The following is a 24,306-nucleotide window of genomic DNA, read 5'->3' on the forward strand; positions in this document are numbered from 1 at the left end:
GTTTTCACGGCAGCCGTAAAAGAAGGCGGGCAATTGGCGTTGAACGACAGAATCAGTTCCTTTGCGATTGATCAAATCAGGGAGGCTGCGGAGCTGCTGAAAACTGTTTTCTAATTTTTCATTCATTCAGTAAGTGCCTCTTAAGCATGCGCCATAAGAAAGATACTGTGCCCTAACAAGTCCATTTGCTGTTATTTAAATGTTTCAATTTCAACAATTTGCTGAGATTGAAGCTGAATAAACCCCACTCCTATTTTACGGCCACTTCCACAGCTTCCTCGACTGAGTACTTCAGTAAGACCCGGAGAGCGGAACGCCTGAGGGAATCACGCCCATCGCAGAGCTGCGCATGCTCCGTCTCCAAGCACGGGGATCCGGTTGCCAGGATCGGTGGAGCCTGCTGCCTGAGGCTCGGCCTCTGGGGCTTGCTGGTGGCGGCTGTCCAGGGAGGTGAGGCGGCTGGTGGGCAGGTGAGAGCGCTGGAACCTCGGGTGGAAAAGCCAGCTTTCTACCCGGCTGAAGAGAGGGGCGGGGGACTTGTAGGTGTCTCTTCTCTCTCTCAGAAAGGTCACTGGTGTCCTTTCCGAAGGATATTTGGGGGCGGGGATAAGGAGGAGGCTGGCTCCTAAGGAAGCGAAAGACCTGACTTTAAAATAGCAGTAGGCGCTAAATACTTGCCTGTAGCCGGAAAGTGGATGGCGAGGGCGTGTTCTAGTAGTATGGGTAGAGCTCCAGGTGTAGAGCCTCCTTACCCATCTGCAGAGCCACGCGGTGAAGTACATAGCAAAGGTGTTCCCATGAAAGCACTGATTGCACCTGCGCTGCCACCTTCTAGCTGGAACATGTGACTCCTCTTTCGCTAGGACGGCTCTCTGCGTGTGTTTATGTGGGAGGTGGGGGCCATTCTCGGAAATGGAACTGGAGGTCAAAACTGCTATACAGCGAACATGGCAGTGCCAGCCATTTGAAAGCAGAAGCAGGAATCGGGTTTTTTTGAGGTTGTGGGGGTGGAAATCCTTTTTAGGTGGAGACCTCCTGAGGTCATGTTCATCTTCCTCCCAAACGGGACCATGCCCAAAATCCTGTTTCTGTTTCAGAGGCCTCAATACTGGAAATTTATCCGTACTACATATAGACTATCTAGTATCTATATATACTCTATAATAAAGGAACTAATTATATGTATACTAATATACAGCAGTGACCAAGGCAGGCATGGCCCCTGACCACATGGAGGTTATATTTTAGTGATGGGAAAAAGAAACAATAAACATACATTGATAAATGAACAAGATATTTCCAGATTTTCTTAGATTGGATTACCTAGAAAGCAAACTCTGAGGAGATTTGAGAGCAGGACATTTATTAGGAAGGACTTTTGGATCATTATCAAGGAAGAAAGGAAGCAGGATTGGGTGGATAGAAAAGGTTGAGCTGTAGTGTTATCTGAAGTTAGGCCTCTACCAGTCTCAGAAGAACTCTGGTGCTGGGTTGGCCCTTCAAAGTTGTTCCAAGTTGGAGGGAAGAGCCAAATCTTTATACCCCTGCATTGATTGGATGTCCATTGCTCTGGAGAGAGGGTATAGCTTCATTTCTCTTCAGCCTAGTAAATCCTGGAAGTGGACTGACTGCTGAGGGCTGTCTCTGCACTCCCAATATCTGGGAAATGTCTTTCATTTTTAAGGGGGATTAGGGTGGCATATCACAGCATTCATCACAAAGGTGGGGATTTGAAGGTAATAGATGTGCTAGAGAATAATGGGGATGAAAGAGGGAAAGACTTTTAATTGGGTGCTCAGAGAAAGGCTGTCTGGGTAGGTAACAGCTGAAGCACAAGAATGAGCCATCATGTGTAGGACAAAAGGAGCAAGATTCTACAGTTTCTGCTGTGCACTGAGAATTTAGCAGAGAAACAAAACAAATGGCTGCTACTTTCTGTTATTGTGTGTGGCAGTGACCAGTTTTTATAGATATTGACTCCCTGCTGTAACTAAAGATGGAGTAAGTAAAAATGGATGGAGACTAATTCAGAGGAAGATGGAGAAGATGAAAAATAAGTCAACTTGGTAAAGACTTTTAATCTATACAGTATTTTTTCTCTCCTATATAGCATTTAATCGTGTCTTATCAGGATTGTGCCTTTCTCAAGCCTGTATTCTCTTTGAGGACAGCAGTCATGCCTTACTCATCTTGATAGTCTCACTGCCCCAGTCTCATGTCTTGCTAACACCTAACACACTAAATAAACATTTGAGTAAAATTAGTCTCACACATATTTGAAGTGAAAATAATCCCTAAATGATGTAAACACTGTAGATATGACTATTTAGATTTGCCTTTACAATATTCTCCCGTTTTATAAGTTATAACAAATATTACTTGAAATATTAAATGATAATACACAGTTGTTTTGGTCAAACAGGGATCTCCAGAGGTGCATATTTTTATACATGACTTGTATTAAAAATAATGTACTTCCAATAATAATAGCTACCATATATTGAATACTTCCCACATGTTAGGCACTGTAGTAAGCAATAAATACATAAATATATTTGTAATAATCTCCACCATGTAGCCCTATATAACATAATTTGAAATTGAGGCGGGAAAGAAGTAATTTGCCTAAGATCACAACTAACTTGTGGTGGAGGTTAGAATTTGATTCCTATCATTGCTCAAAGCCTCATCACACTAGAACTCATGTAGGCAACTTTAATAACTTTTATCGGAGAGACAAGTATGAAATTCTTCACCGTCTTTGAGTTTTCCTTTTTCCTTCACCATTAACATTACTGGCTTTCACTTTAGGAGCTCCACTCTTATCTTTCCTGTAACATCCTAGAATCTGGTTACAGGTCTACCCCATTCTAATCAAAATAGCTCCAAAGACCTCAGAACCTTTCTCTTGAGAATCTGGGTATTTTTATTGACACTGCCCAGAAGGTGGGCCTCCTTTATGGGGACCACTTCCCTTAACCATTCTAGTCCTCTCCTGTTCTTGCTACTCCAGGTTGACTCCAGTCATGTTTTTTCCTTTTAAAATGGTCAAAATAATAATAGTTAACAATTACTAAGTCCAGACTCAGTACCAGGCATTGTGCTAATTTCACAAAAGCCTCGTGATATGAAAGTCTTTAGTCTCATTTTATGGATGTTAGAACTGAGGCATCATGAGGTTAAGTGACTCAACAAGGTCACAAGTCCAGTTGTAAGATAGAGTGTGAAAGCCCAGGCATTAGGACTCCACAACTCATCTCCTTACCATTACAGGACAGTGCATTCTTACTAAAATGATTGGCTGTGCTTTATCTTCTGAAGCTGGTAGCCAGGAACTAGGTTCCGGTGGGCTTTTTATGCTGTACTAAGAAATTTGAACTTCACTTTCTAGTCAAAAATGTCACTGAAGGTCTCTTAGCAAAATGGGTACACGACCAGATTTCTTGTTTTTAATTTGTTTCTGCAAGATGGCTGTGTTAACCATATGGAGAAAAGATTAGTCATGAGTAGACTAGGATAACAGTTCTCTTCAGAATTACCCAGAGAATTTTTTAGAACACAGAGTACTGGACTCCACCCTAGAGTTTCTGATTCAGTAGGTCAAGGACAGCCCAAGAGTTTACATTTCTAATTAAGTTCCCAGGTGGTGCTACTGCTGCCAGTGCGGGGACTACACTTTGAGAACCAGTGGGCTAGAGGCAAGGAGGTTATGTGAAATAATGAGGGTCTGGAACAGTCTGGCTATCTGTATGATCCCCCCACCATCCTCCCCACCAACTCCAACATCCAGTGGCAGCCATGTATAAAAACAGTGAAAGGGGACAGAAAGATTCTCATTCAACTCCATAAACATAAACTCAAAACTCTCTAAACAACACTTGAACCTTTCTGATAAGCCACATCCTGCCAATAAGCTAATTTTCTCTTCCTCATCCGTTACTAATTAGTTATTGTTTACATTTGGACTGCTAATTATTAGTAAAGCTCATATAAAACTGTGATACTTTCAGTATATTATTTATAAATACATTGATTTCATAGTTACCAATGTATTTGAGGAAGGGGATGGCAGAGATCATAAAATACTTCCACATAACTGCCCAGAAAGTTTAAAGTTGACCCTTGTACTCTGTGACTACTCCTGACCCACTTCTGACTAGGATGTGCTGTCAGTAGCCCAGGCACTGGGTATAGGTCATGCTGACCTTGAATGGTGGGGTTGGGAAGGAAGTAGGATTTTGCTCAATGGAAACTTTAGAACTCAGGTGTGATCCATTTAGTTCATCAAGAGTTGACAGTAATGTTTTTGCTTTGTTTTTACGAGACTGGAAAAGGTCAGCAAAACTGTTATTTTAAGTGATGTAGTTAGAAAAATATATATATATTCTTTTTGGCATGCTGGCCAATTGAACAGGCATGAAGACATTATGCAGTCTTTTCTAATTTCTATACACGCACAAATGCCAAAATTTGAAGTGCTCTATTAAAATTGAGGATAAAAAGAACTATTTTTCACAACAATGATTGAAATTCAGAAATGAAGAACTCACAAATACCTAAAGTCAAAATTGTCATTGTAAGAGAACAGGCATTATACAGTTCTAATAAACTTTCTCAAATATCACAATGACAAGAGCTGGGTTAATTGTTTAATGTATGTCTGTCTAATGGTCTCTTCATGATTAAATTACATTAGGCGGAAGTTTTTAAAAGTCACTATTTTTTCAAATACATATGTTTAAGCAGAGCAACAGTAAAAACATAAAAACAAATCCACCCTACACTGTGCCCAAAAGACCAGCAGATGGCGCTCAGCAAGCCCAGTAGGCAAAGCGAGAATTTTTTACAGACTATTTCCTGCATCCAGGTTGCTGTATGCCTAATTAGTAACAGTGGATAGCAACTTGGTGGTTTTACTTGACATGATGCTACATAGAAAGAGTAATATGATAGCTAGAGCCAAGCTGTTTAGGATTTTCCGGGAAGCTTAATTGCCATTTTGCTGTTCACCTTACTGTCCAGTCCTATTACCAAGAAAACTTCATTTAGCTTAGAATGTAAAAAGTTTCAGTAAGCCTGTCAGAGGCCTTAGTGGTAGAAATTGAAGAGATGATAATCTCTGTAATACAAATTGGGAGGAGGGAAAGTTACTATTTTAGATATTAATGTGTGGTCTGAGGCATATAGCTCAGTGTTTTCCTTTCTTGGCCTTTATATGTACTCAAAAGATTATAATATTTTAATGAGGTATAGATATAGCAACCTTCTCTCTATTCCATTCATTAATCTCTTGCTATTCATTCTGTACTAAAAACTAAGCTAATGAAAATAACTAAAATTAGCCCACCTAATCTCAACTACTAGTAGGTCCTGGATGTATGTTTGGAAGATAAGAGGCTCTCTTGCTCTCTCATTTTGGACAAAGTGGCGCAAAACCACAGTTAACCTTTTATATACCTGACATAAGAATCAGGAGAACATGCCAGGCTTAATGCACTGGATAGTTGACCTCAGTGACCTTCATAAGTATGCACCATGCACTCGGAATATTCTTGTCCATCATCATGCACTGGAAATTCTGATTTACCCTATTGCCAAAACTGAGACCCAATTCTTGGCTTTTGAAAATTGCTTAATAGAATACCAGCCAAGACTTTTTAGGACTCCAAAATCTAAGTTGAGTGCCACAATTAACTGACAATAATCTTGGAATCAATCATTTAGCATTTCCTCATTTCTAAAACAGTCTCATAAAATTTCTGTGAAAACAAACAGGGTAAAAAAATATGAAACCTTGTGAATAATGCAAGGTATATATTTTCGAAAGAAGGGTATAAGAAAACAGAATCTATGTTAAGATTGCCTATCAACATTCTCCAAACTTAAAAGGCATTTCAATGAATAAAACCATAAATACCTACTTTCTGTTTTATGTACCTAAAATTTACTAATCTCATTTCATTTGTCTCAGTTGCCCCCACGTTTCTAAGAGAGTCCTGTATGTTCTGTTTTTGTTTGTTTAGGAGTATATTTAAAGATTCAAGAAAGTAAGAAAAGGGCAGTGGCAGGTACACTAAAGGAGGATAAGAAGAGGAAAAATATTTTGCTATCATTTCTGTTGCTCCTTTACTCCGAGAAAACTTGAAAAGCGAAATGGACAAAAAGCACTAACTTATTTTAGGAGCCAGCTTGTAATTGCTCATCCGATCTGATCATTTTAAGCACATTCTTGAGAAATTTTTGTTTCAAACTCAAAAATCTCTAGTGTCCAAAAAATAGTTTTAAACCACTCGGAATGACTTTCCAAGTGTTTTGAGAAAAGGACTCTCTCGAGGTAACTTTTATTCCACTTAATTATCCATTCCCAAATCAGATCTCCCAGTCTTCCTGCTGCTCAGCACCACGAACCTTTCTAAAAGTCCAAGTTTGAAAAACCTTCTTGTAAGTTCATTTGAAAAATGAGTTGTTAGGAAATTTGTTAAGTCTTTATATTATCCTGAGAAGCAGCCTCTTGTGGTTGTGAGCATGGGCTCTGGAATATTTACAAGAGTGCTTATTGCCGTAGCATATTTAGCAATTAAGTATTGAAAAAAAAATCTTAAATTTCTCTTGGTGATCTGTCAAATTAGGATATCTCTATACAGTCAAAAGCTATACAGCTATTAAAAATGATAAGATTTATATTCTTGGGGGGAGAAAAAATGACAAAACAGCATGTATATTATCACATTTTTTGTTAAAACCAAAAAGATTATAGATGTTTTTTAGTTCTCTTTTCTTTATTTCTATATTTTCTAACTTTAAAAAGTAAGCCTATATTATACTTATTTGAAAAGGGCAATGATGCTAATTTTCATTTTGAAAAAAGTCCCACAGAATTGAGAAAAGGGTTTAATCAAAATCGTATCCCCAAAATATATTTGATTTTATTTAAAAGCTTCAGAAAATATGAACAAAATAAGAGTACATTACCACACTGCTATATCAGATGTTAAATTTCAAACCTTTGTTGTCTTTTTCTTAAAATTAGCAATGAGCCTTATTTAGTAAAAGTCTAATGTGTCTGGCCCTGGGAAGTTGGTTATTCAAGCAATAGAATACTTGTAAATGCTGGAAAACTATTGAGTGAAAGAAACAATAAATTAAGGTTACGATGCCATTTTAAGAATGTTCCGTCTTGCTTGGTGGAGATGACTGTTATGATGTGATAACACAGTGTTTTTATGCGGATTAAATGCGAGGACTCCAAAAGTACTTTGTAAAGTAAAAAGCCCTATCATCTTGATCCTAACAATTTTCCAAGCTTCTCAAAGAACAACAGAATAAGCATCAGAAAATAGTTAGCTGCTCTCTTACCCCCATTAACCAAATCAATATGTGAGATAAGGAGAATTTGAGGACATGAGGGCACATACATGTTGAGTAAATATTAAAATAATCATTAAATCAACCCAACATCACTTATTAAACAGGAAGTGCTATTACTGTGCCTCAGTGATTATTTGAAAACTCAAATAATGAGTTTTCAGCCAAAATAGATACTGATTCCCAGCCTTAACTAAACTTAAACCTAGAAAAAAAAATGTGTAGATCGTTAAGTTATCCCAATGAAGAAGAATAGACTGTTAAACACAATATAAATAAAATGGAATATTTCCTTTGTCCTTAACCCACGGATGACCCAAAGATTCATGGAGTGTAGGGGACTAACGTGAGTTAGCTAATCTAAGACTCTTCTCTAGGAATTTCATAGCACATCACATTACTGTGATTTACATGGAGAGAATAGTACAACACTTTCCCAGACATTGTTATAGATTGTAGTTTAATTTGTTCTGAATTTTAGTTATTATGTTATCCCAACTATATTATATCCTTTTATCCAAATGATTCTCTTTTTTATAAAGTCTTTCCTCAGAATTTATAATTCAGGAAAAAGCTGATAAACCTTGAGTTAGTGATCATGGAGAAGTAAACGGTGAATAACAGAAATGACATCTGTTAAAAGAACTGTGACTTGATAACCTCATGTTGTGAATGACAGATGTTAAAGTCTCCTTAATTATTGAGGAGACTAATACAAATGACAATATCTTTTAAACATTTAATTCAAGGTATTTTGTGGACAAAAAATGCCACATATCAGTCAACATAAGCCAGATGACTTTGGTGCAGCCCCTGTCCCTTCTTCCCTGTAGCAAGTAATTTTTACAATAGTTCTCTCCTCATTACTCCAAATTACCCAGTGCCTCCCCCAGTTGTTTTTTGTCCTCAAATCTCAAATGCTCTAAAGGCTTTTGCATAGTGAGCGCCAATGAAATTTACCACAATACAGTTATTTGTGATTGTCTTTCTCCAAAGAGAGAACATAAGCATGTCAATAAAAGGTATGGTCTCTAAAGGTTGCAAAAAGTGTAAAGGAGACTTAAAGCACTTTAGGAAAGAAAAAGACCACAAAATGCTTTGTTACAAAGCAGGCTGTGTTTTTCCATCTAGTAGTTTAGGTTTAGCAACAAAGTCCTTATAAGATGTGAATTTGGACTTTGGGGAGAAGTGGTTTCTAATGCTGAGAATAATATATGTACATAAGTATAACTCCTAACCTTTCTGTTTATTTTTAATACATATGCACAGAACACAGAGATAGTTTAGGTATTTAGCTCATTTGTACTATATTTTAATCTTGACTTGAAAGAAGGAATAAGTAAAAATTGTGTTCAGACATTTTTCTAGTGGCATTCATTCAAAATTACCGTGAGAGATCTTATGATCCTGAGACTCACACATGCAGTTGAACCTAATTCTTAATATATCCTGTAGATGATGGAGCAGTCCTTATTGTTCTTCTGTGCTCAGAAAGGAACTTGGAAAGTGGGTCCAATTGTATCATCACAAGTCTATAAGCTACTTAATAAAGTCTAATGAGTGTCCTTTAAATAAAAAAGTATAAAGAATTGTTTTTCAGTTTATAAAAAATAGAAAGTGGAGATTGGAAAATTAAATATTTCCTGTCACTGTACCAAAAAGAAAGAAAAAAGTATAAGGAGTATTTTGAGGTTGTCCAGACTCAAGTTCCCAAACCCAACAGATCATCAGAAATAGACTTCCTGGGCCCCAAGCGCCTTGGTTTCCAAATCAAAGACGGGGAAAAGTCTGCTTTCAATACTAACTAGCTTTGTAACTCCAAGCAAGTTACTTGCCCCAATTTATTCATGTAAATGGAGCTGACAATAGTCCCTGTAGGCTAGAATGATTAGTAATAAGGGCAAACACTAAAATGCAGTGGTTCAGCACATAAATGTGCAAATGGCATTAATTCATCTGAATTCATAGAGCCTAAGCCATAATTTCTTTTGCTACATTTGGAATCCATACATGACTGTCCCGGTCTCAGCTGAAGCACCATCACTTACATCATGTCAGAGTGCAGAATCTGAATTCTTAATGCATATTTATGGATTGCCATTCGATTCTTTTGTTAAAATTATGACAGTGCGATTTTTAAAAAAAATCTAACTTCATTGTGGTTCAGAGAAAATAAAATTATATAAAGAAAATTATGCATGAGTGTTTCCAAAGGTTCATAAAGCTTTCCCAGCAAGTAATTTAGCTCCTTTACAATCGTCGACTATAAATTGAGTGTTGCTTTACAAGTTTCCCAAGCCCAACCTCCCGTATCTCTTTAGGTCTACAGCATACCTCTTTTTTGTTAATTAACATTGCGATATAACTAAAAACGTTTAATAGCTTTTATTAGAGTGCAGTATTCTACTTGTGGTGATTTATTGATGTAATTTTAGGAACTTTTTTTGGCGGCAGGGGCGGGCATTGTTTTTTCTCTGTTAACTATTGACCTCTTCCTAGGTGCTCTGATGCCGAAGTACTATGAGCTTTCAAAACTTCTGGAGAGACTACAAAGTCCTGGTTGTTATGGTACCTTTAGTTGGACTCATACATTTGGGGTGGCACAGAATCAAAAGCAGCCCCGTTTTCCAAATACCTAATAAGGACAACGTTCCCAAGCCAGATAGTCTGGTGCTTGCAAGTCCTCAGAAGGACCACGTCCAAGGGAAATAGCAGCTTTACATTCTTCAGGTAAGTTTGGTTTAATCCGGTCGGCCATATGATATGTTCCAACAATGGGAAACATAATCTTTAAAAAAGTATAGAGCTCTGACACACACACACAAAGCCTAAGTTAATAAGTTACCTGTTAATTTTATTATCCACTGGCAAAATATTATTCTGCAGTTGCTTCTAGAAAAGTTTCTTCTACAGAGACCTTGACACTTGCCTGGCAGACTCATTTGGGTGAAAAGAGAAAGGGCAATCAGTCCATTTCTTGTCCTGTCAACAAGAAACTCACCAGGATCATCAGTGTGTCCAAAGGAGCAGTTGTCTCCTTGCCATAAATCCATTCCAGAGCATGTAAATCTGTGACTTGCAAAAGATTCTTTTCTTTATTATTATTCTGTTTTTCCCAAGACAAAACTAATCGTATTCATTCCTTAGTTTCTAATGTTTTAGCTTTAAAATAATTTGTTACTTTTGAGAGTCACTAACACTTTCAATGATTTCTTTCTTTCTCATTTTATAGATAGTAGCCATAAGATGTGGTTACTGGTCTCAATACCTCAAGACTGTTACAGGAGCTAACTTCATTCTCCTGAAATTCTGCAGTGCATGTCACCATTATATATTGAAAAAACTTCTTACTAGAGAAATCATTTTATTAATAACAGATTCTGTTGTGATTCATGGTTTGTATGTGTGTTGTAATGTGCAAATTAACGTGTGGAGGTCATTTCAAAAGGTAGCATTTAAACATATTTCACAAATTTTGCTAAATCTAAAATAACTATTGATATAATATTTAAGTATCTTGGCTATTCCTGGCATAAGATGAACAGAGATTTTTTTCCTCTTCATGCCATAAAAAATGACTATTGCTTTATCATGGCAGGGAGATAGCTGGCCATCATTGCCTTTATTTGGGCCCAGGTGCCATGGTTACAGCCTTTTAAGTAAATTGAGAGGAGTGGCAAACAAATTCACACTCCACATAGCATTCTCTCATTCTATTCACCTCTTCTTTGCACATTTTCAAATCACCTTTTTGGCCTGTGTCATCCAGTGTCATAATCTACTTTAAATAGTACTGTTGTCTTGGTAGTTCAGTTTGTTTTATTTATGTTATATACTTTCCAAGTGACTGGCATGGCTAGCATATTCCTGAAAATTACTAATTGGCTGAACCTTCACCTTCAAAGCACCAAACCTCAACAAATAGGTCCATGTCCTGAGATTTTTATTATTAAAGTGTCTGGATTTTATGCCTTGAGGCACACTATTTACAGCTTTATTAAGGAAACTAGTTCAAGTGCATTTGGCATATAATAACATTTTATAGTGTTTAGACTCTTTGAGATCAAATGGTAAATCAGATTCTATTTTTCTCTTTGTCACCCAGCACATTTTCTAGTTTTTGTATTGTCATTAACCAAAGTTTGGGGGAGGATTAGTTGTAGAACATCAAAACTGAAAATCATTGATTGATAGGGTAAAACTACAGAAAATTAGCTCTGACATTAGCCAGATACTTAAAACATGGTTTGTTCTTTGATACAATGTGTTGTACAGACTTCTGCAGCTAGTCACAGACTGTATGAAACAGAGTCTCTGTGGTAGGAATTCTAAGGTTTCCAAGCAAATCAAAGTTATTAAAAAAAATAATAGTAGATCTGCTGTACTAGATTAAAAACATTTGGGACTTTTTTTAAGACTCAGAAACCAAATTCTATGTGTTTGATAATGTAGCATTTCTCTGCTAGAAGCAATCATCTTCAAATTACTGTAAGCTTTCTAGCAGTGTTGTTGTGCCTTCTAAAATCGTTGCAGTATCAGCAGTTTTTCTCAGAGGGGTTCATTGAAGAATAAAGGCATGAATGTTTAAGTTGATATACATTTCTCATTTTCTGGAGGCTTGTGCTGGTTGGTATTTTCTTTTTCTAAAGAAAGAACAGAGCGTTAAAATAAATTATTAAACTGCAGTCTATAAAATGTTTTGGAATTACTTCTCTAAAATGTTACATTTTTATTTCTTATAGAAAGAAGCAGTTTTGAATCTGAGCTTGATATTGAAAGAAGAAATGAAAAACACAAATTGGATTAGAAAGAACTGGCTTCTTGTAACTGGGGTTTCTTTCATAGGTGTCCACCTTGTAACATACTTTGTGCAGAGGGCTGCAAAATGGTCTGTAAAATCTCAGTCTGGAGGCAAACAAAAAAGTATTGAAGAATGAAGTAAAATAAATATTTGGAATTACTAATATGTCATTAAATCATTACATACTGATTAGTTTCGTAAGCATGGAACTATTTAATTTTATAGCCATAATACTGCATATTCAGGCTTTCATTCCTGAAGAATACTTTTTTGAAGTATTAAAACCCATGACTGCACAATAAATAGAAAACTATGGTTAACAAAATAAAAGCTGTCTTCACAAATTACCACCTGAAATAAGATGTCTCGTTTAGAAGCTAAAAAGCCATCGTTGTGTAAAAGTGAGCCACTGACAAGTGAGAGAGTCAGGGCCACACTTTCTGTCTTGAAAGGAATCGTAACATCGTGCTATGGCCCTTCAGGTAGGCTGAAACAGCTGCACAATGGCCTTGGAGGCTCTGTGTGTACAACCTCACAATCGTCAGCCCTGCTTGCTAACCTTTCTGTCACCCACCCCATTTTAAAGATCCTGACAACTTCCGTGCAGAATCACGTGTCGTGCTTCAGTGATTGTGGCTTAGTCACAGCCATTCTTTGCTGCAACCTGATTGAAAATGTTCAGAGAACAGGCTTGACACCCAGCACTGTCATTAAATTAAATAAGCATCTTTTGAGCCTCTGCACCACTTACCTCAGGTCCGAGGACTGTGGTTGTCGAATCCCAGTCGACTTTGATAATACTCAGATCCTCCTCTGTCTGGTACGCAGTGTATTAACAAGTAAACCCGCCTGTATGCTCACCAGAAAGGAAACAGACCATGTCAGTACTCTGATTCTGAAAGCCTTTTTGCTCACAATTCCAGAAAACACCGAAGACCACATCATTTTAGGAAAGAGTATAATCGTACCTTTAAAGGATCAAAGAGTTATAGATTCTACTGTATTACCTGGAATACTTATTCAAATGTCAGAAGTTCGGTTGATGAAGATACTACCTATCAAAAAATCAGATTCCCTCAAGGTGGCGCTCTTTCATGCATCTTTATCTGGAGACCTTTCTGATGCTGGAGAAGGAACTGTGGTGGTCAATTATGGGGTTTCCCTTGAAAATGCAGTCCTGGACCAGTTGCTTAACCTAGGAAGGCAGCTAGTTAGTGATCACGTAGATCTTGTCATGTGCCAAAAAGTTATACATCCGTCTTTGAAACAGTTTCTCAGTATGCATCGTGTTATTGCCATAGACAGAATTGGAGTGGCTCTGATGGAACCCCTGAGTAAAGTGACAGGTAAAAACACTCAGCTTTTGCCCCTAATAGTTAATAAATCACACTGGATTTTTTTTTGAGCAGATATTCTTGGTGTGTGTCACTGTTAACATCTTGAAAAATTTTAGAAGCTGCCAACCTCAGCATATTTGAGTATCGTTTCTGGCAGTGAAGGTTGTTTCTAAAAAGGAAGCTATATTGTTGACTTATTAAAAATTGAGTGATTATGGCCATTTCTTAATTTTTCAGCTCCCAAATGTACTACAGTCTACCGTAGTCTAAAACTTAACCCTCAACTATCATACAAATTATTGAGAAGACTAACATAATCATAAGGTCTTTCATACTTTATACAAAAGTCCAGTTTTACTAAGCTCTTAAATCACATTATAATTCAGAAGGTAATTTTTCAGCTAAAATATCTTCACTTTTATATAACTCCAGCAAATAGCTGTACATCTGCCTAAGTAGTGGTTCCTAATTAAGGCCGTGTGTGTGTGTGCGTGCGTACGTGCTTGCGGTAGCTTTAAATATCCCAAGTATTTCCAGCTGAGCTCCCTGAGAACCAAAATCATCTTTTATTTCTGGTCCTTACAGCAGGCTTGGTACATAGTAGGTGTTCTAAAGTATATGTTGAATTGACTATAATATAGTAACACGCAGAATTATAATAGCAAAAAATTCACTGCATTTCACAAACTCAGCAAATTAGGAGCAAATGCTCCTAATTTACGAATTAGAGCCAAGGAAAATGACAAGCTAAAGAGTCCCTGATTTGAGCCACTTTTCAATATCCTTTTAACCACTGACAATGTCAGAAAGACAATCATCTCATTCTAATAGATTGTAATTTTTAAGTTATTAGATATAAACCATCGTTAAAGTTCACAAATTTTATAAATCATCAAAAAGAAGTGCTATGTGTGTCAAGTATTGAATGTACAATATCTGGTTTCCTGCCCTACCTTTGTAAGACTCTCAAATGATTGTCAAAAAGGAAATTATTAAATATTGGAAATAGTCCTTTGGGACTCATTGTCGATAAGGGTCAGACTCATATCTTTAAATATTGACTGGCATTTCATGAATCGGGTAATTTCCAGTTGTGAATATTGGGTATTACAGATTAGTCAGTATGAAGCATTTTCCCATAGAAACATTATAAGTGGGTTTCCACACCAGTCCACAATTATTATTTATCCTATATGCAATTAGAACATAGTATTAATAGCCAAGAATCCTTATAATGAGGTGTTCTGTTTGCTTCTTGGAGACACACACACACACACCCACCCCCACCCCCAGCCCCGGCCCATGGCTTGGGTAAACTAAGAATAGGTGAAGTATGTTTTGTGCCTAATTCATCTTGTGGGGTATATCCAGGTTAACATAACCTTTCTCCCCTTCAAACAATATTCCTCTTTATTGATGATCTCAGTTAAATAGTGGAGATATTGTGTATGGGTGATGTGTGTGTGAAGCTTGTCAGGCCTTACAGAGCATTTTTAAGATTTAGTTTATTTGTGAAGTAGACATTATGATTCCCATTTAACTCTCATGGGGGAAGCCCACCCAGAAAAGTTAAATGACATGAGTGACTTGCTCTACATGCTGTGGCTGATAAGCAATAAAACCAGATCCCCTCACTACAGATTCTCTGTTGGATCCACCATGTGAAATTATACAAAATGTAGGCTTTTTTCTCCTTAAATTTTAGATCGCTCAAGTATTCCTGTTCTTTGAGGCTTACAAAGTAAAGGAGAAAGGCTATTCAAAGAAGTAAAATCTCAGTGATTATTTTTCTGGGTTTTATAAATTTTTTGAGCTGGAAGTATTTATAGACATTATTGTTTTAACCCCATTGGTCTGAAAGAGGAAACTGACCCAAAGACATGCACCACTCAGATATAGTTTTAATGTTAAGACTTTCAACTAGCATTGTTATTTCTTATAGAATTTTGGTATAGTTTCTTTTCTACATAACCTCCAGTACATTTTAGAGATTTTGGAAACCTAGTTATCCTAACTTCTCCTTTCTTCTATTTTTATTAATTTGTGTTTTGTAAAATTTTACTATTTTACCTATGCAAGAAAGAGGGCAAAATACTTAAAGAATAACAAAATAAAGAATGTTACATATTTTATTTTCGCATAATTTAGCTCGGTAGCTATTTATATACAAACAGTTGTTAGGCAAAAGGGAAAAAAAATTCAATACATTCACTGAATAAAACCCCAAAACAACTATTTGGATAGCTTAATTTGTATATTGTATAGAGTAGATAATAAGGCCTCTCACTTCACCCTTACTCCAGATTAATGGGGTTCTTAATTTTGGGTTTCTAATCCCTGTATGGGCTTCCAGAATTCCTGAACTCCCAGAAAATGTAGGTGAAATTTTGTGCGTGTTTTTTTCTAGAGAGTACAAAATAGCTTCTAACAGATGTTCATAGAAGTCGGTACACTAAAAGAACCTTTTCTTTATTTGTATATCCTTTTAATAGCCGAATACTATTATTTTACAGATTTAAGAAATACATCTTGTTATTTCTTTATTCCATATTTCATATTTTAAATGATATGCTTGTGAGACTTTTAGATTGGCTAAAAAGAAATATTATAATTTTAAATAATTGTATGCTCCATCTTCACTTTTACATTTTGTGTTTTCTAAACTTTAAAAAATAGGAACACAGCCTATCGGTTCCCTTGGCTCAATCTCTCCGAGTAGTTATGGAAGCGTGAAAGATTTGCGCACTGCAAAATTTGGCTTCAAAAGTTTTTTTCATCTTATTCCTAATGAAGTAACTATCTGCAGCTTGCTTCTCGGCAACAGAAATGACACTGCCTGGGATGAGTTGAAGGTAGGTAATGAACTTTGATTTTCATATCCAGAGGCTGAGGCATGGCTTAGTCATTCAGGAAGGTATTATAATTTTTTTCACATTGGTGAGCTGTGCTTTTTATTTTCATAACTTCTCTACATGGTATAGAAAGCAAAAACAACAAAAATGGAAGAATTAAAGTCATGAATAGACACTACAGTCGACCTGGCATGTGTTACCATTTATTATTTCTAGTATTTATAATCAAAAGTTCCTTAACATATAAACTTAAGAAACTAACTTGAATTATGTACTCTTTGATGCTAATATGAGTTCCCCAGTCATACTCATCATCCACCTCTTAGTAGAGTTTATTGTCCTCTACCAGCAATAACACTTGCACTTTTTACATAAGGGAAGTGATAACTTATTGGTCACAAGCTTGAAGATTCGTGTAAGCTCAAAGATATACCATTGGTAAATATTCAAGGTCTGTATGTTTTTATTACTGATGGGTTGTAGCTGTATTATCATTTCCATAGCAACTTGAAATAAATTTTATGTCATTTATTCAGCTAATTTATTTAGACTGAAATAATTTTTTAGTAAAACTACTAGCAAATCTTGCTGACCCAGTTATTTTGAGGCCATCTATTTGTGAATCTTAATTTGCAGAGCTAAGTGTATATGAAAGAAGATATTACTTTGGTCATAAAAACAAAAATCTTACTGAAGTATTCTTTAATCTCTAATCTTTTTTATTCTAAAATGTGCTCACCACATTATAGTCTTGGAAACACAGGTTTTGTTCTTTTGAAATTAAAATCAGGCCCTTTGAGTTTACTAAGTTGCCTTGAGAACATGGCTATATTTCTTTGTGTATGCGATGTTACTATCTAATTCTGATGATTTCTTTCTTTTGTAGCTCACATGTCAAACAGCACTACATGTTTTGCAGTTAACAATCAAGGAACCATGTGTCTTGTTGGGAGGTGGCTGCACTGAAACTCACTTGGCAGCATATATTAGACACAAGGTAGGTTTGATAGTACTTTCTCAGATTATCTGAATTCTCAACAGTATTCATTTTTTGAGATGGTAAGCCAGTAATACCCTGGAGCCTTTAATGGTTAATTTCTTACTAGTCTATACTGTATTAGAAACACTTGAGGAAAATAACACTTGGAAATATAAAGTAATATCTTTATCACAATAATTATTGTTAATCCAACCTTTTACCAAATGATCACATTCTTTGTGTATTGCCTAAATTTTGCATGTTGAAATGAGCATTCTGTTAATAGGAGTTATATTAGCGATCTCAGCTACTATGGGACAATAATTGATATTCACAAGGAAGGTGTTGAGAGTCTACAAAATACTTTTAATACCCTCTGGATCATCAAGAAAATGCTTAATTTCATTTATTAGAGCATTTCAAATGTTAGAATCTATTATAATTTTTAAATTGGTATTCATTTATGATATTACTTCTATCAAGAAAGATATTTTTTGTTAATCTAAGAAACCATTTCCTGACAATAGACAAATTTAGTGCATTATAGTTCTGACCTTTTCATAAATACGGACCTGTTTTATTTGAAATTGGATACAAAAAGGTATGTGTTTTTCAGATATTTGCAGTGGATTCTTTTGTTAGTCAAGAGTGTTATAGATTGCAGAGTTTCTAGTGGATGACCAGGAGTGAAGAGAGTGTAAACGTTTTTTATACACATGCCCCACCCTGCTTCCTCAAATAATTTAAAATCTATTTGATGATAAAACTCATTCATGAAAAATTATCACAGTATTTATTATGAGAAACAAAATCAGTGCCAATCGATGGATGCTGAATGGACGATTATATCGTCTGTAAATGGAATTGAGTAAACTAGAAAAAGCTTTTTGGAGAAGGAGGGTATCTTGAGTTGGATTTTGAAGAAAAAGTACAGTATTGAAAATATGGGAAAAGAATCTCCATTACAGATGATCTCATCTGGTTCAGACTTCCTGGGGAAAAAAAAAGAAATAGTCACTGTTTTGAAGTAGTTAGGGTATGGGTTTTTAACTATCATTCAGTTACTAGTTTGCTAATGTATTAATATTTTTATCATGAAATGTTTAGAATAAACTTTTTAGAATGGTGGAACCAAAAGACTGTTTAAAGTCATATTATCTTTTCATTAATTTGAAGAGAATTTATTTAAAAAGCATTGCTGTGAAAATTGCGTATGTTTCTAAATGTTTTTTATCTTAATGTGTGTTCTCATTTTAAACAAGTCTCAAACATTTTACTGAGTATAAATAAATACTTCATTTGGACATTGGCCATCAGAAATTTCCTTCCTCCTGTGTGTATAAAAACCAGTAATATATGCATTATGCCCCGTTCTTCATATATTAAGGCGGCACTACTGGGCAGTCATACAGTATAAGTTGATAATGGTGTTTATTCTGATTCATTCATTCTGATAACATAACTGGTAGCGTACATTTTTACTATAACCAACCAGGTTAAGGTATGATGATAGCCTGGCCAGCTGACTCCTATATGCCCGTTAGCATTGTGCCAAACCCCTAAGTAAATGGAAAGGAAGTAGTAACTTTATGAATAAGGATTTGATCAAGTATTCTATTTTTTCAGAAACACTTTTATAACATTAATTGCTCTGTATGTATTTTCAATGGTTTCATTACTCTTTAGACTTTTAATGAACGAGGAAGCATTGCCAAAGATGGTGGATATACCCAAACAGAACTTCAGCTAATTACTGAAGCATTTTGCACTGCACTAGAATCTCTCGCTGGCTCTTTAGAACATGATGGAGGTGAAATTCTCACTGACATGAAGTATGGGCACTTTTGGTCAGTTCAGCCAGATTCTCCCTCTGTTGTTAACTGGCCAGATTTGCTTTCAAGATGTGGCTGTGGACTACACAATAGCCAGGAAGAACTAAACTGGTCTTTCTTAAGGAGTACTCGGCATCCTTTTGCACCACAAACCTGCCTTCCACATGAAACTCTGGGCTCAGCCAACAATCTGACCTTGGACTGTTTCACTGCTAAACTTAGTGGCCTACAGGTGGCTGTGGAGACTGCCAATTTGATTTTAGATCTTTCGTATGTCATTGAAGATAAAAACTGATGTAAGAGAATGGCGTGTTTATGTTACCAAAAAAAAAAAAATTACAGCTAGTCAGGTTTCAATTAAGAAAAAAATTGAGTATATTTGTTCTCTCCCAAAGGCCTGTTCTGCATATTTGGATAGATGATTCACAAAATTATAGATTTGCTTAAATTATGTAAGGAAAAAAGTTATAATTCTTGAATAAAAATACCATAGAATAATAAAAATATGAAGCATTATTAATGATATCATAGTTATCTTAGAGATTCCACAGATCTGTATGTTGTTCTAAATTGTTATTATTTAACATTATTCTAAGAACATACAGAAATTTTTTTAAATATCCTATTCCATGCTTTAGTTTATAAATACTTATTATATTTTTAGTACTACTTACATATGTTTAAAGTATAAAATTAGATTCCAAAGTATCACAAACATCCCACACATATTGCTCAATCAAAAGAAGTGTAAACTGCACATTTGGTAAAGTTTCAGTGCTCTTTATCTGAAACTATCCAGTGTTTTGGTAATTGGTCTAGAACCTGGTCTACCTGCAATTGCTAGTTTGCTATTTCTTCATCTGTGTTATTTTAAGGAAATATGTGATTAGGAAAAAATAGGTTTATGTAATAACTAAGAAGCATAGAGAAAAGAAGTATAGAAGTGATTTCTCAAGTTCCATCAGAGTAGTGTGAAAACAAAACTAGAACAGCTCTCATAATCAAAGTAGAGACACTGATGTTTCATCAAGGAATGTAATTTGAATTTTATGTAAATGCAAAGCGTAGGGATAAATTGAAGAAGAAATGCAGAATGCAGTTAAAGGAATACGTGTGGAACTGTAATAGATGCTATATTAACCTTTAGGGAAACGTTTTGTAAATTTTTGGAAAATTAAGCAACCTGAGAGTCAGTGATCAGATCTGTAGCCATGATAGAGAGAGAGAATTTTTAAGCAGTTTCCTCCAATAGAGGAATTTTTACCCTGAGCCAAAGAAAAAATTGCAGTACAAACTCACAATAATACAATATATATTGAAAAATCAGCTACACCGCAAACTTCATAAAATATTTCTCTAAAATTTTATTTCTTTTCTTATTAGAGTCAAAGAGAAGGGCCGTGTGGTAGGCAGCCTCCAAGATGGCCCCCAGGGACTCCGCCTCCTGGTTTTTAGGCCCTTGCATAATCTTCTCTCCTTGGATATGGGCTGGACGTAGTGACTCCTTTGAATCTCCATTTCCCCACTTTGTGAATAGGAACATCTTATTGTGGTTATCTTTGGCGGATCCATCAGTGTATTACCGTTCCTCAGGGTCCATTGGGAGTAAAGACAATGATTCATCTCATTAACTTCATGGGTCTTCAGATGGGGAGGAACTGTGCTCTAGGAGGTATATTTAGAGAATTATACCTGAGGAGCTTCACCCACACTGAGCTGATTTCAGTGATGAGATTCTGGACTTGGAGCTAATGTTACAATGCAATGAGACTTTTGGGAATCTGGAGAGGGTATGAGTATATTTTGCATGTAATTTTGTATGTAGCCTATAAGATCTAACAATCCTACCTCCTGGTAGTCCACCCTTTGGGTACAGGTGGGACCTAATGACTAGCTTTTAGTGAGTAGAATATAGCAGAAGTGATGGGACATCACTCCAACGTTAGATTGTAAAAAGATGGGCTTCTCTCTTGATCTCGCACCTGTTCACTCTGATGGAGGCCAGCTGCCAGGTTGGGAACTGCCCTGTGGAGAGGCCCACATATAACAAGGGACTAAGGGACGCTTCTAGCCAACAGCCAATATGGACCTGAGTCTTATCACAGACTGAATTTAGAAGCAGATCCTCTCTCATAGAACTTCAAGATGAATGTAGCCCCTGCCACTGCAGCCACCCGAGAGGCCCTGAAGCAGAGGGTCTAGATAAGCCCCTCCTGATTTGATTCCTGACCCACAAAATCTGTGAAATTATAAATTTTAAGTTAAGTTTTGGGTGTAATTCATTAAGCAGCAATCGACACTTAATAAAGGTAGGAATAAAAGCTTATTTGTAATTACATACTGGAAACTTGGTCACACAGTGAAAAAAAGCATTCTTGATGTCAAGCTTTTGCGTTTTCACCATCACTCCAAACATAAAGTCAGTGTTCTTCATCACACATGTTTACAGAGAGGGTTTTACATTCACTTAAGAAAGCATGTCACATGAGAAGATGGAAATTGTCCTAGGTCACCTTGGCCCTCTATTGTATTTCCAAGTTGCTCCAAGAAGAGATGCTACACTGAACCTCTCAAATTGATGTTATATGTTAAGGGTCTCTACTTCTCATGTTATAGCCACTTTTAGCTCTGTCATTTTTTAGCTTCACCATAAAATTCAGTTACATCCTTTGGTGGAACATCAGTGCTGTCATTTTGAGTGTGTCGTAAATTTGTAGAAATTTTTAATAAATTTGTGTTTCCTAAAGTTGTGTACAATCCTTACCAGAAAATACTGTAAATAAGAAAAAAAGCACTTCCTTTATAGTTCAAGAAAATCATTGTTCAAACTCAGATGGTAAAATATGAGGTGAAAAACATTGATGAAAACAATTTCAGAGGAGCCCATTTTGACAGAAATAAATGGTAAGAAAATACAACTATATTAAGCCTCAGGCAATGTTTTGTGACTTAAAGTGAGATTAAGATCTGAATATTGCATTATGAGGTTCCTCCGGTGAGAACAGAAAATCCTGATAGCTACAAAATAAGTCAAAGGAAAATAATGCAGAAGAGAATAAAGTCAGTGACAGTTGCTCATTACTTTTGTGTGACTCACAGGACATGTTGCATTAAAGTTTGTTGAACCATAGGAGTCCAGCAGGATTAGAATCCTAATAATCGAAAGAGGTCAGGATTTTGGCAGCACAGAAAAAATTGGAGAACTAAGCAAAGTAAGAGAGCCTTTTAAGTCAAAATACTTATTTTGTTTTATAAATACCCCGATTCCTTAATTCTTCCATTTGTACTATATTGGAGAATCTCTGTTAGACTTTTTAAATCAACCATTAGAGTGAAGCATTTTCCACAGGATATTTGAATTACATATTATTAGTATCTTTTATTACCATAGGCATCCCTGAACTCATTTAGTTTATATAATCAAAGCTATTTAAGCATTCACATGATATAAGAGAAATTTTAAGTACCTCTATGAGATCTATCATATACTGTATTGTTGCATTGTTGAATTGTTCTTCAGATAACTTAAACCAGTATTGTTGCCGTCACATAAATTTTGCAGGTTATTATTTAAGATTATCAAGAACAAAAATCACTCTCATAACCAATGCAGGTCCTGTCAAAACATTCAATTAGTTAGGTTATTCCTTTCCGATAATCTTTGGGGAATAATCAAGGAGACTAAACATCTCTTACAGAGCCCTGTTTCAGCTGTCTAAATAAATCTATCTCTTAATCTAAAGGAAAAGGCAAGTTTGAAAATCTAATATCTTTATAATTTTTTTTTCATGTAGTTAAGTTTTTCTACTTAGTAACTATGGTATCCCATAATTCTTGGAAATTTTTGCCAAAATTTGAATTTAGAAGCATCTGACCCAAAGTTAGCCTGCATTTTTGGATTACAAATAGACTTATTTGCTTCTTTTTTATTAAGAATGTAGTAATACTCATACAGAAGAATGCAATCCCTGAAAACAATCCCTGTATGTAGATCAAGCCTCTTGTTGGAGAGATAATTAGTAGACTAGGTACACTAAAAGCAGTGGAATACTTAGTACCTGTAATAAACTGTGACTTAAGAGGGAAATAAAACAATTTGACAATCTCTTACTAAAAATTCACACTGAGGAAATAGTTATAATAAACATCTGATTTTAGCCCTATAGCTTTTGTTTGAAATATTGTGATTTCATTTTGTGTATTAATTCATCTGTTTGTTTGCCAAAGTAGTTAATGGTATTAGAGGTTAAAAAAGAAAAAAAGATTTGTTCATAGTTCCTGACCTCAAGGAACTAATCATCTAGCCAGTGAGACATATATTTTTAATATTACATTTCTTTTAAAAAAAATAATTTCATAAAATAATTATCAACATTATAGAAATGACATATAGAAAATTTGAAAAATATGAATCAGACACACAAGCACACAAAAGGAAAATAAGGTCAAATGTAGTCCTACCCAGAGATAATCACTGTTCACATTTTATATGCATCTTTTCTGTATATATGTTTACAAAAATATAATCATACTGTTTATTGCGTTATAATGTTTCTTTTACCTAACATGTCATGAACATCATAAACATGTACAATCAGTGCACAGTTTACTCCTACATCATTTTTAATGCCTGAAGGAATTTCAGTTTTAGAGATTATACTATAATTTAGTTGATGAACTTTTATTAGTATGCCCTTAAGCTATTTTTAATTTTTGTATTAATATGAATGAAAATGCAGTGAACATTTTATATATATCTTTTTCCCACATCCCTTATTATTTCCTCAGGATGAATAAATAGAATTAAAATTTCTAAATCCAAGTGTATTTAAAATGGAAAGGCTATTAATATATGTAATCTGATTGTCTTCCAGAAATGTTGCATCAATATACTCTGACCATAGTGTGTGAAAGTACTGATTTTCCTGAACTTTGGCCATGATTAGTCATTGTCTTTGCCAATTTAATAGCCGAAAATAGAATGTTTTTTATAACTTGCATTTTTTAAAATATTAATAAGGTAGATATTTTTTATACATTATTAGTCATGTATTAGTCAAATACCTCTTAACTGGCATTCCAAGTTTTTATCAGAAGTTCATCTTTCTAACATACATTTATATTTTTAATATTTTCTCAT

The 24,306-nt window shown here is 35.5% G+C and overlaps 1 protein-coding gene across 2 annotated transcripts; it reads left to right on the forward strand.

Annotated features, from left to right (window-relative positions):
• MKKS (McKusick-Kaufman syndrome) lies at positions 1-23,331 on the forward strand. 2 transcript variants are annotated; one of them, XM_006921590.3, is made up of 7 exons: positions 1-129; positions 274-470; positions 9,865-10,095; positions 12,108-13,512; positions 16,180-16,355; positions 17,242-17,352; positions 19,021-23,331. In XM_006921590.3, the coding sequence occupies exons 4-7, from the start codon at positions 12,528-12,530 to the stop codon at positions 19,459-19,461; spliced, it is 1,713 nt and encodes a 570-aa protein (XP_006921652.1). In that variant the 5' UTR covers positions 1-129; positions 274-470; positions 9,865-10,095; positions 12,108-12,527; the 3' UTR covers positions 19,462-23,331. The 2 variants fall into 2 exon arrangements, with proteins under 2 accessions (XP_006921652.1, XP_015452560.1); XM_015597074.2 differs by having other exon boundaries at positions 274-450.
• The last annotated feature ends 975 nt before the right edge of the window (positions 23,332-24,306 follow it).

The sequence above is a fragment of the Pteropus alecto genome, unplaced genomic scaffold (genome assembly GCF_000325575.1).
Source record: "Pteropus alecto unplaced genomic scaffold, ASM32557v1 scaffold45, whole genome shotgun sequence".
Lineage (NCBI taxonomy): Eukaryota > Metazoa > Chordata > Mammalia > Chiroptera > Pteropodidae > Pteropus > Pteropus alecto.

Coding starts and splice junctions, on each gene's coding strand:
- MKKS (XM_006921590.3), top strand. CDS start 12,528: ATGTCTCGTTTAGAAGCTAAAAAGCCATCGTTGTGTAAAAGTGAGCCA. Junction 13,513..16,179: donor ACCCCTGAGTAAAGTGACAG/GTAAAAACACTC, acceptor TTTAAAAAATAG/GAACACAGCCTATCGGTTCC. Junction 17,353..19,020: donor CAGCATATATTAGACACAAG/GTAGGTTTGATA, acceptor ATTACTCTTTAG/ACTTTTAATGAACGAGGAAG.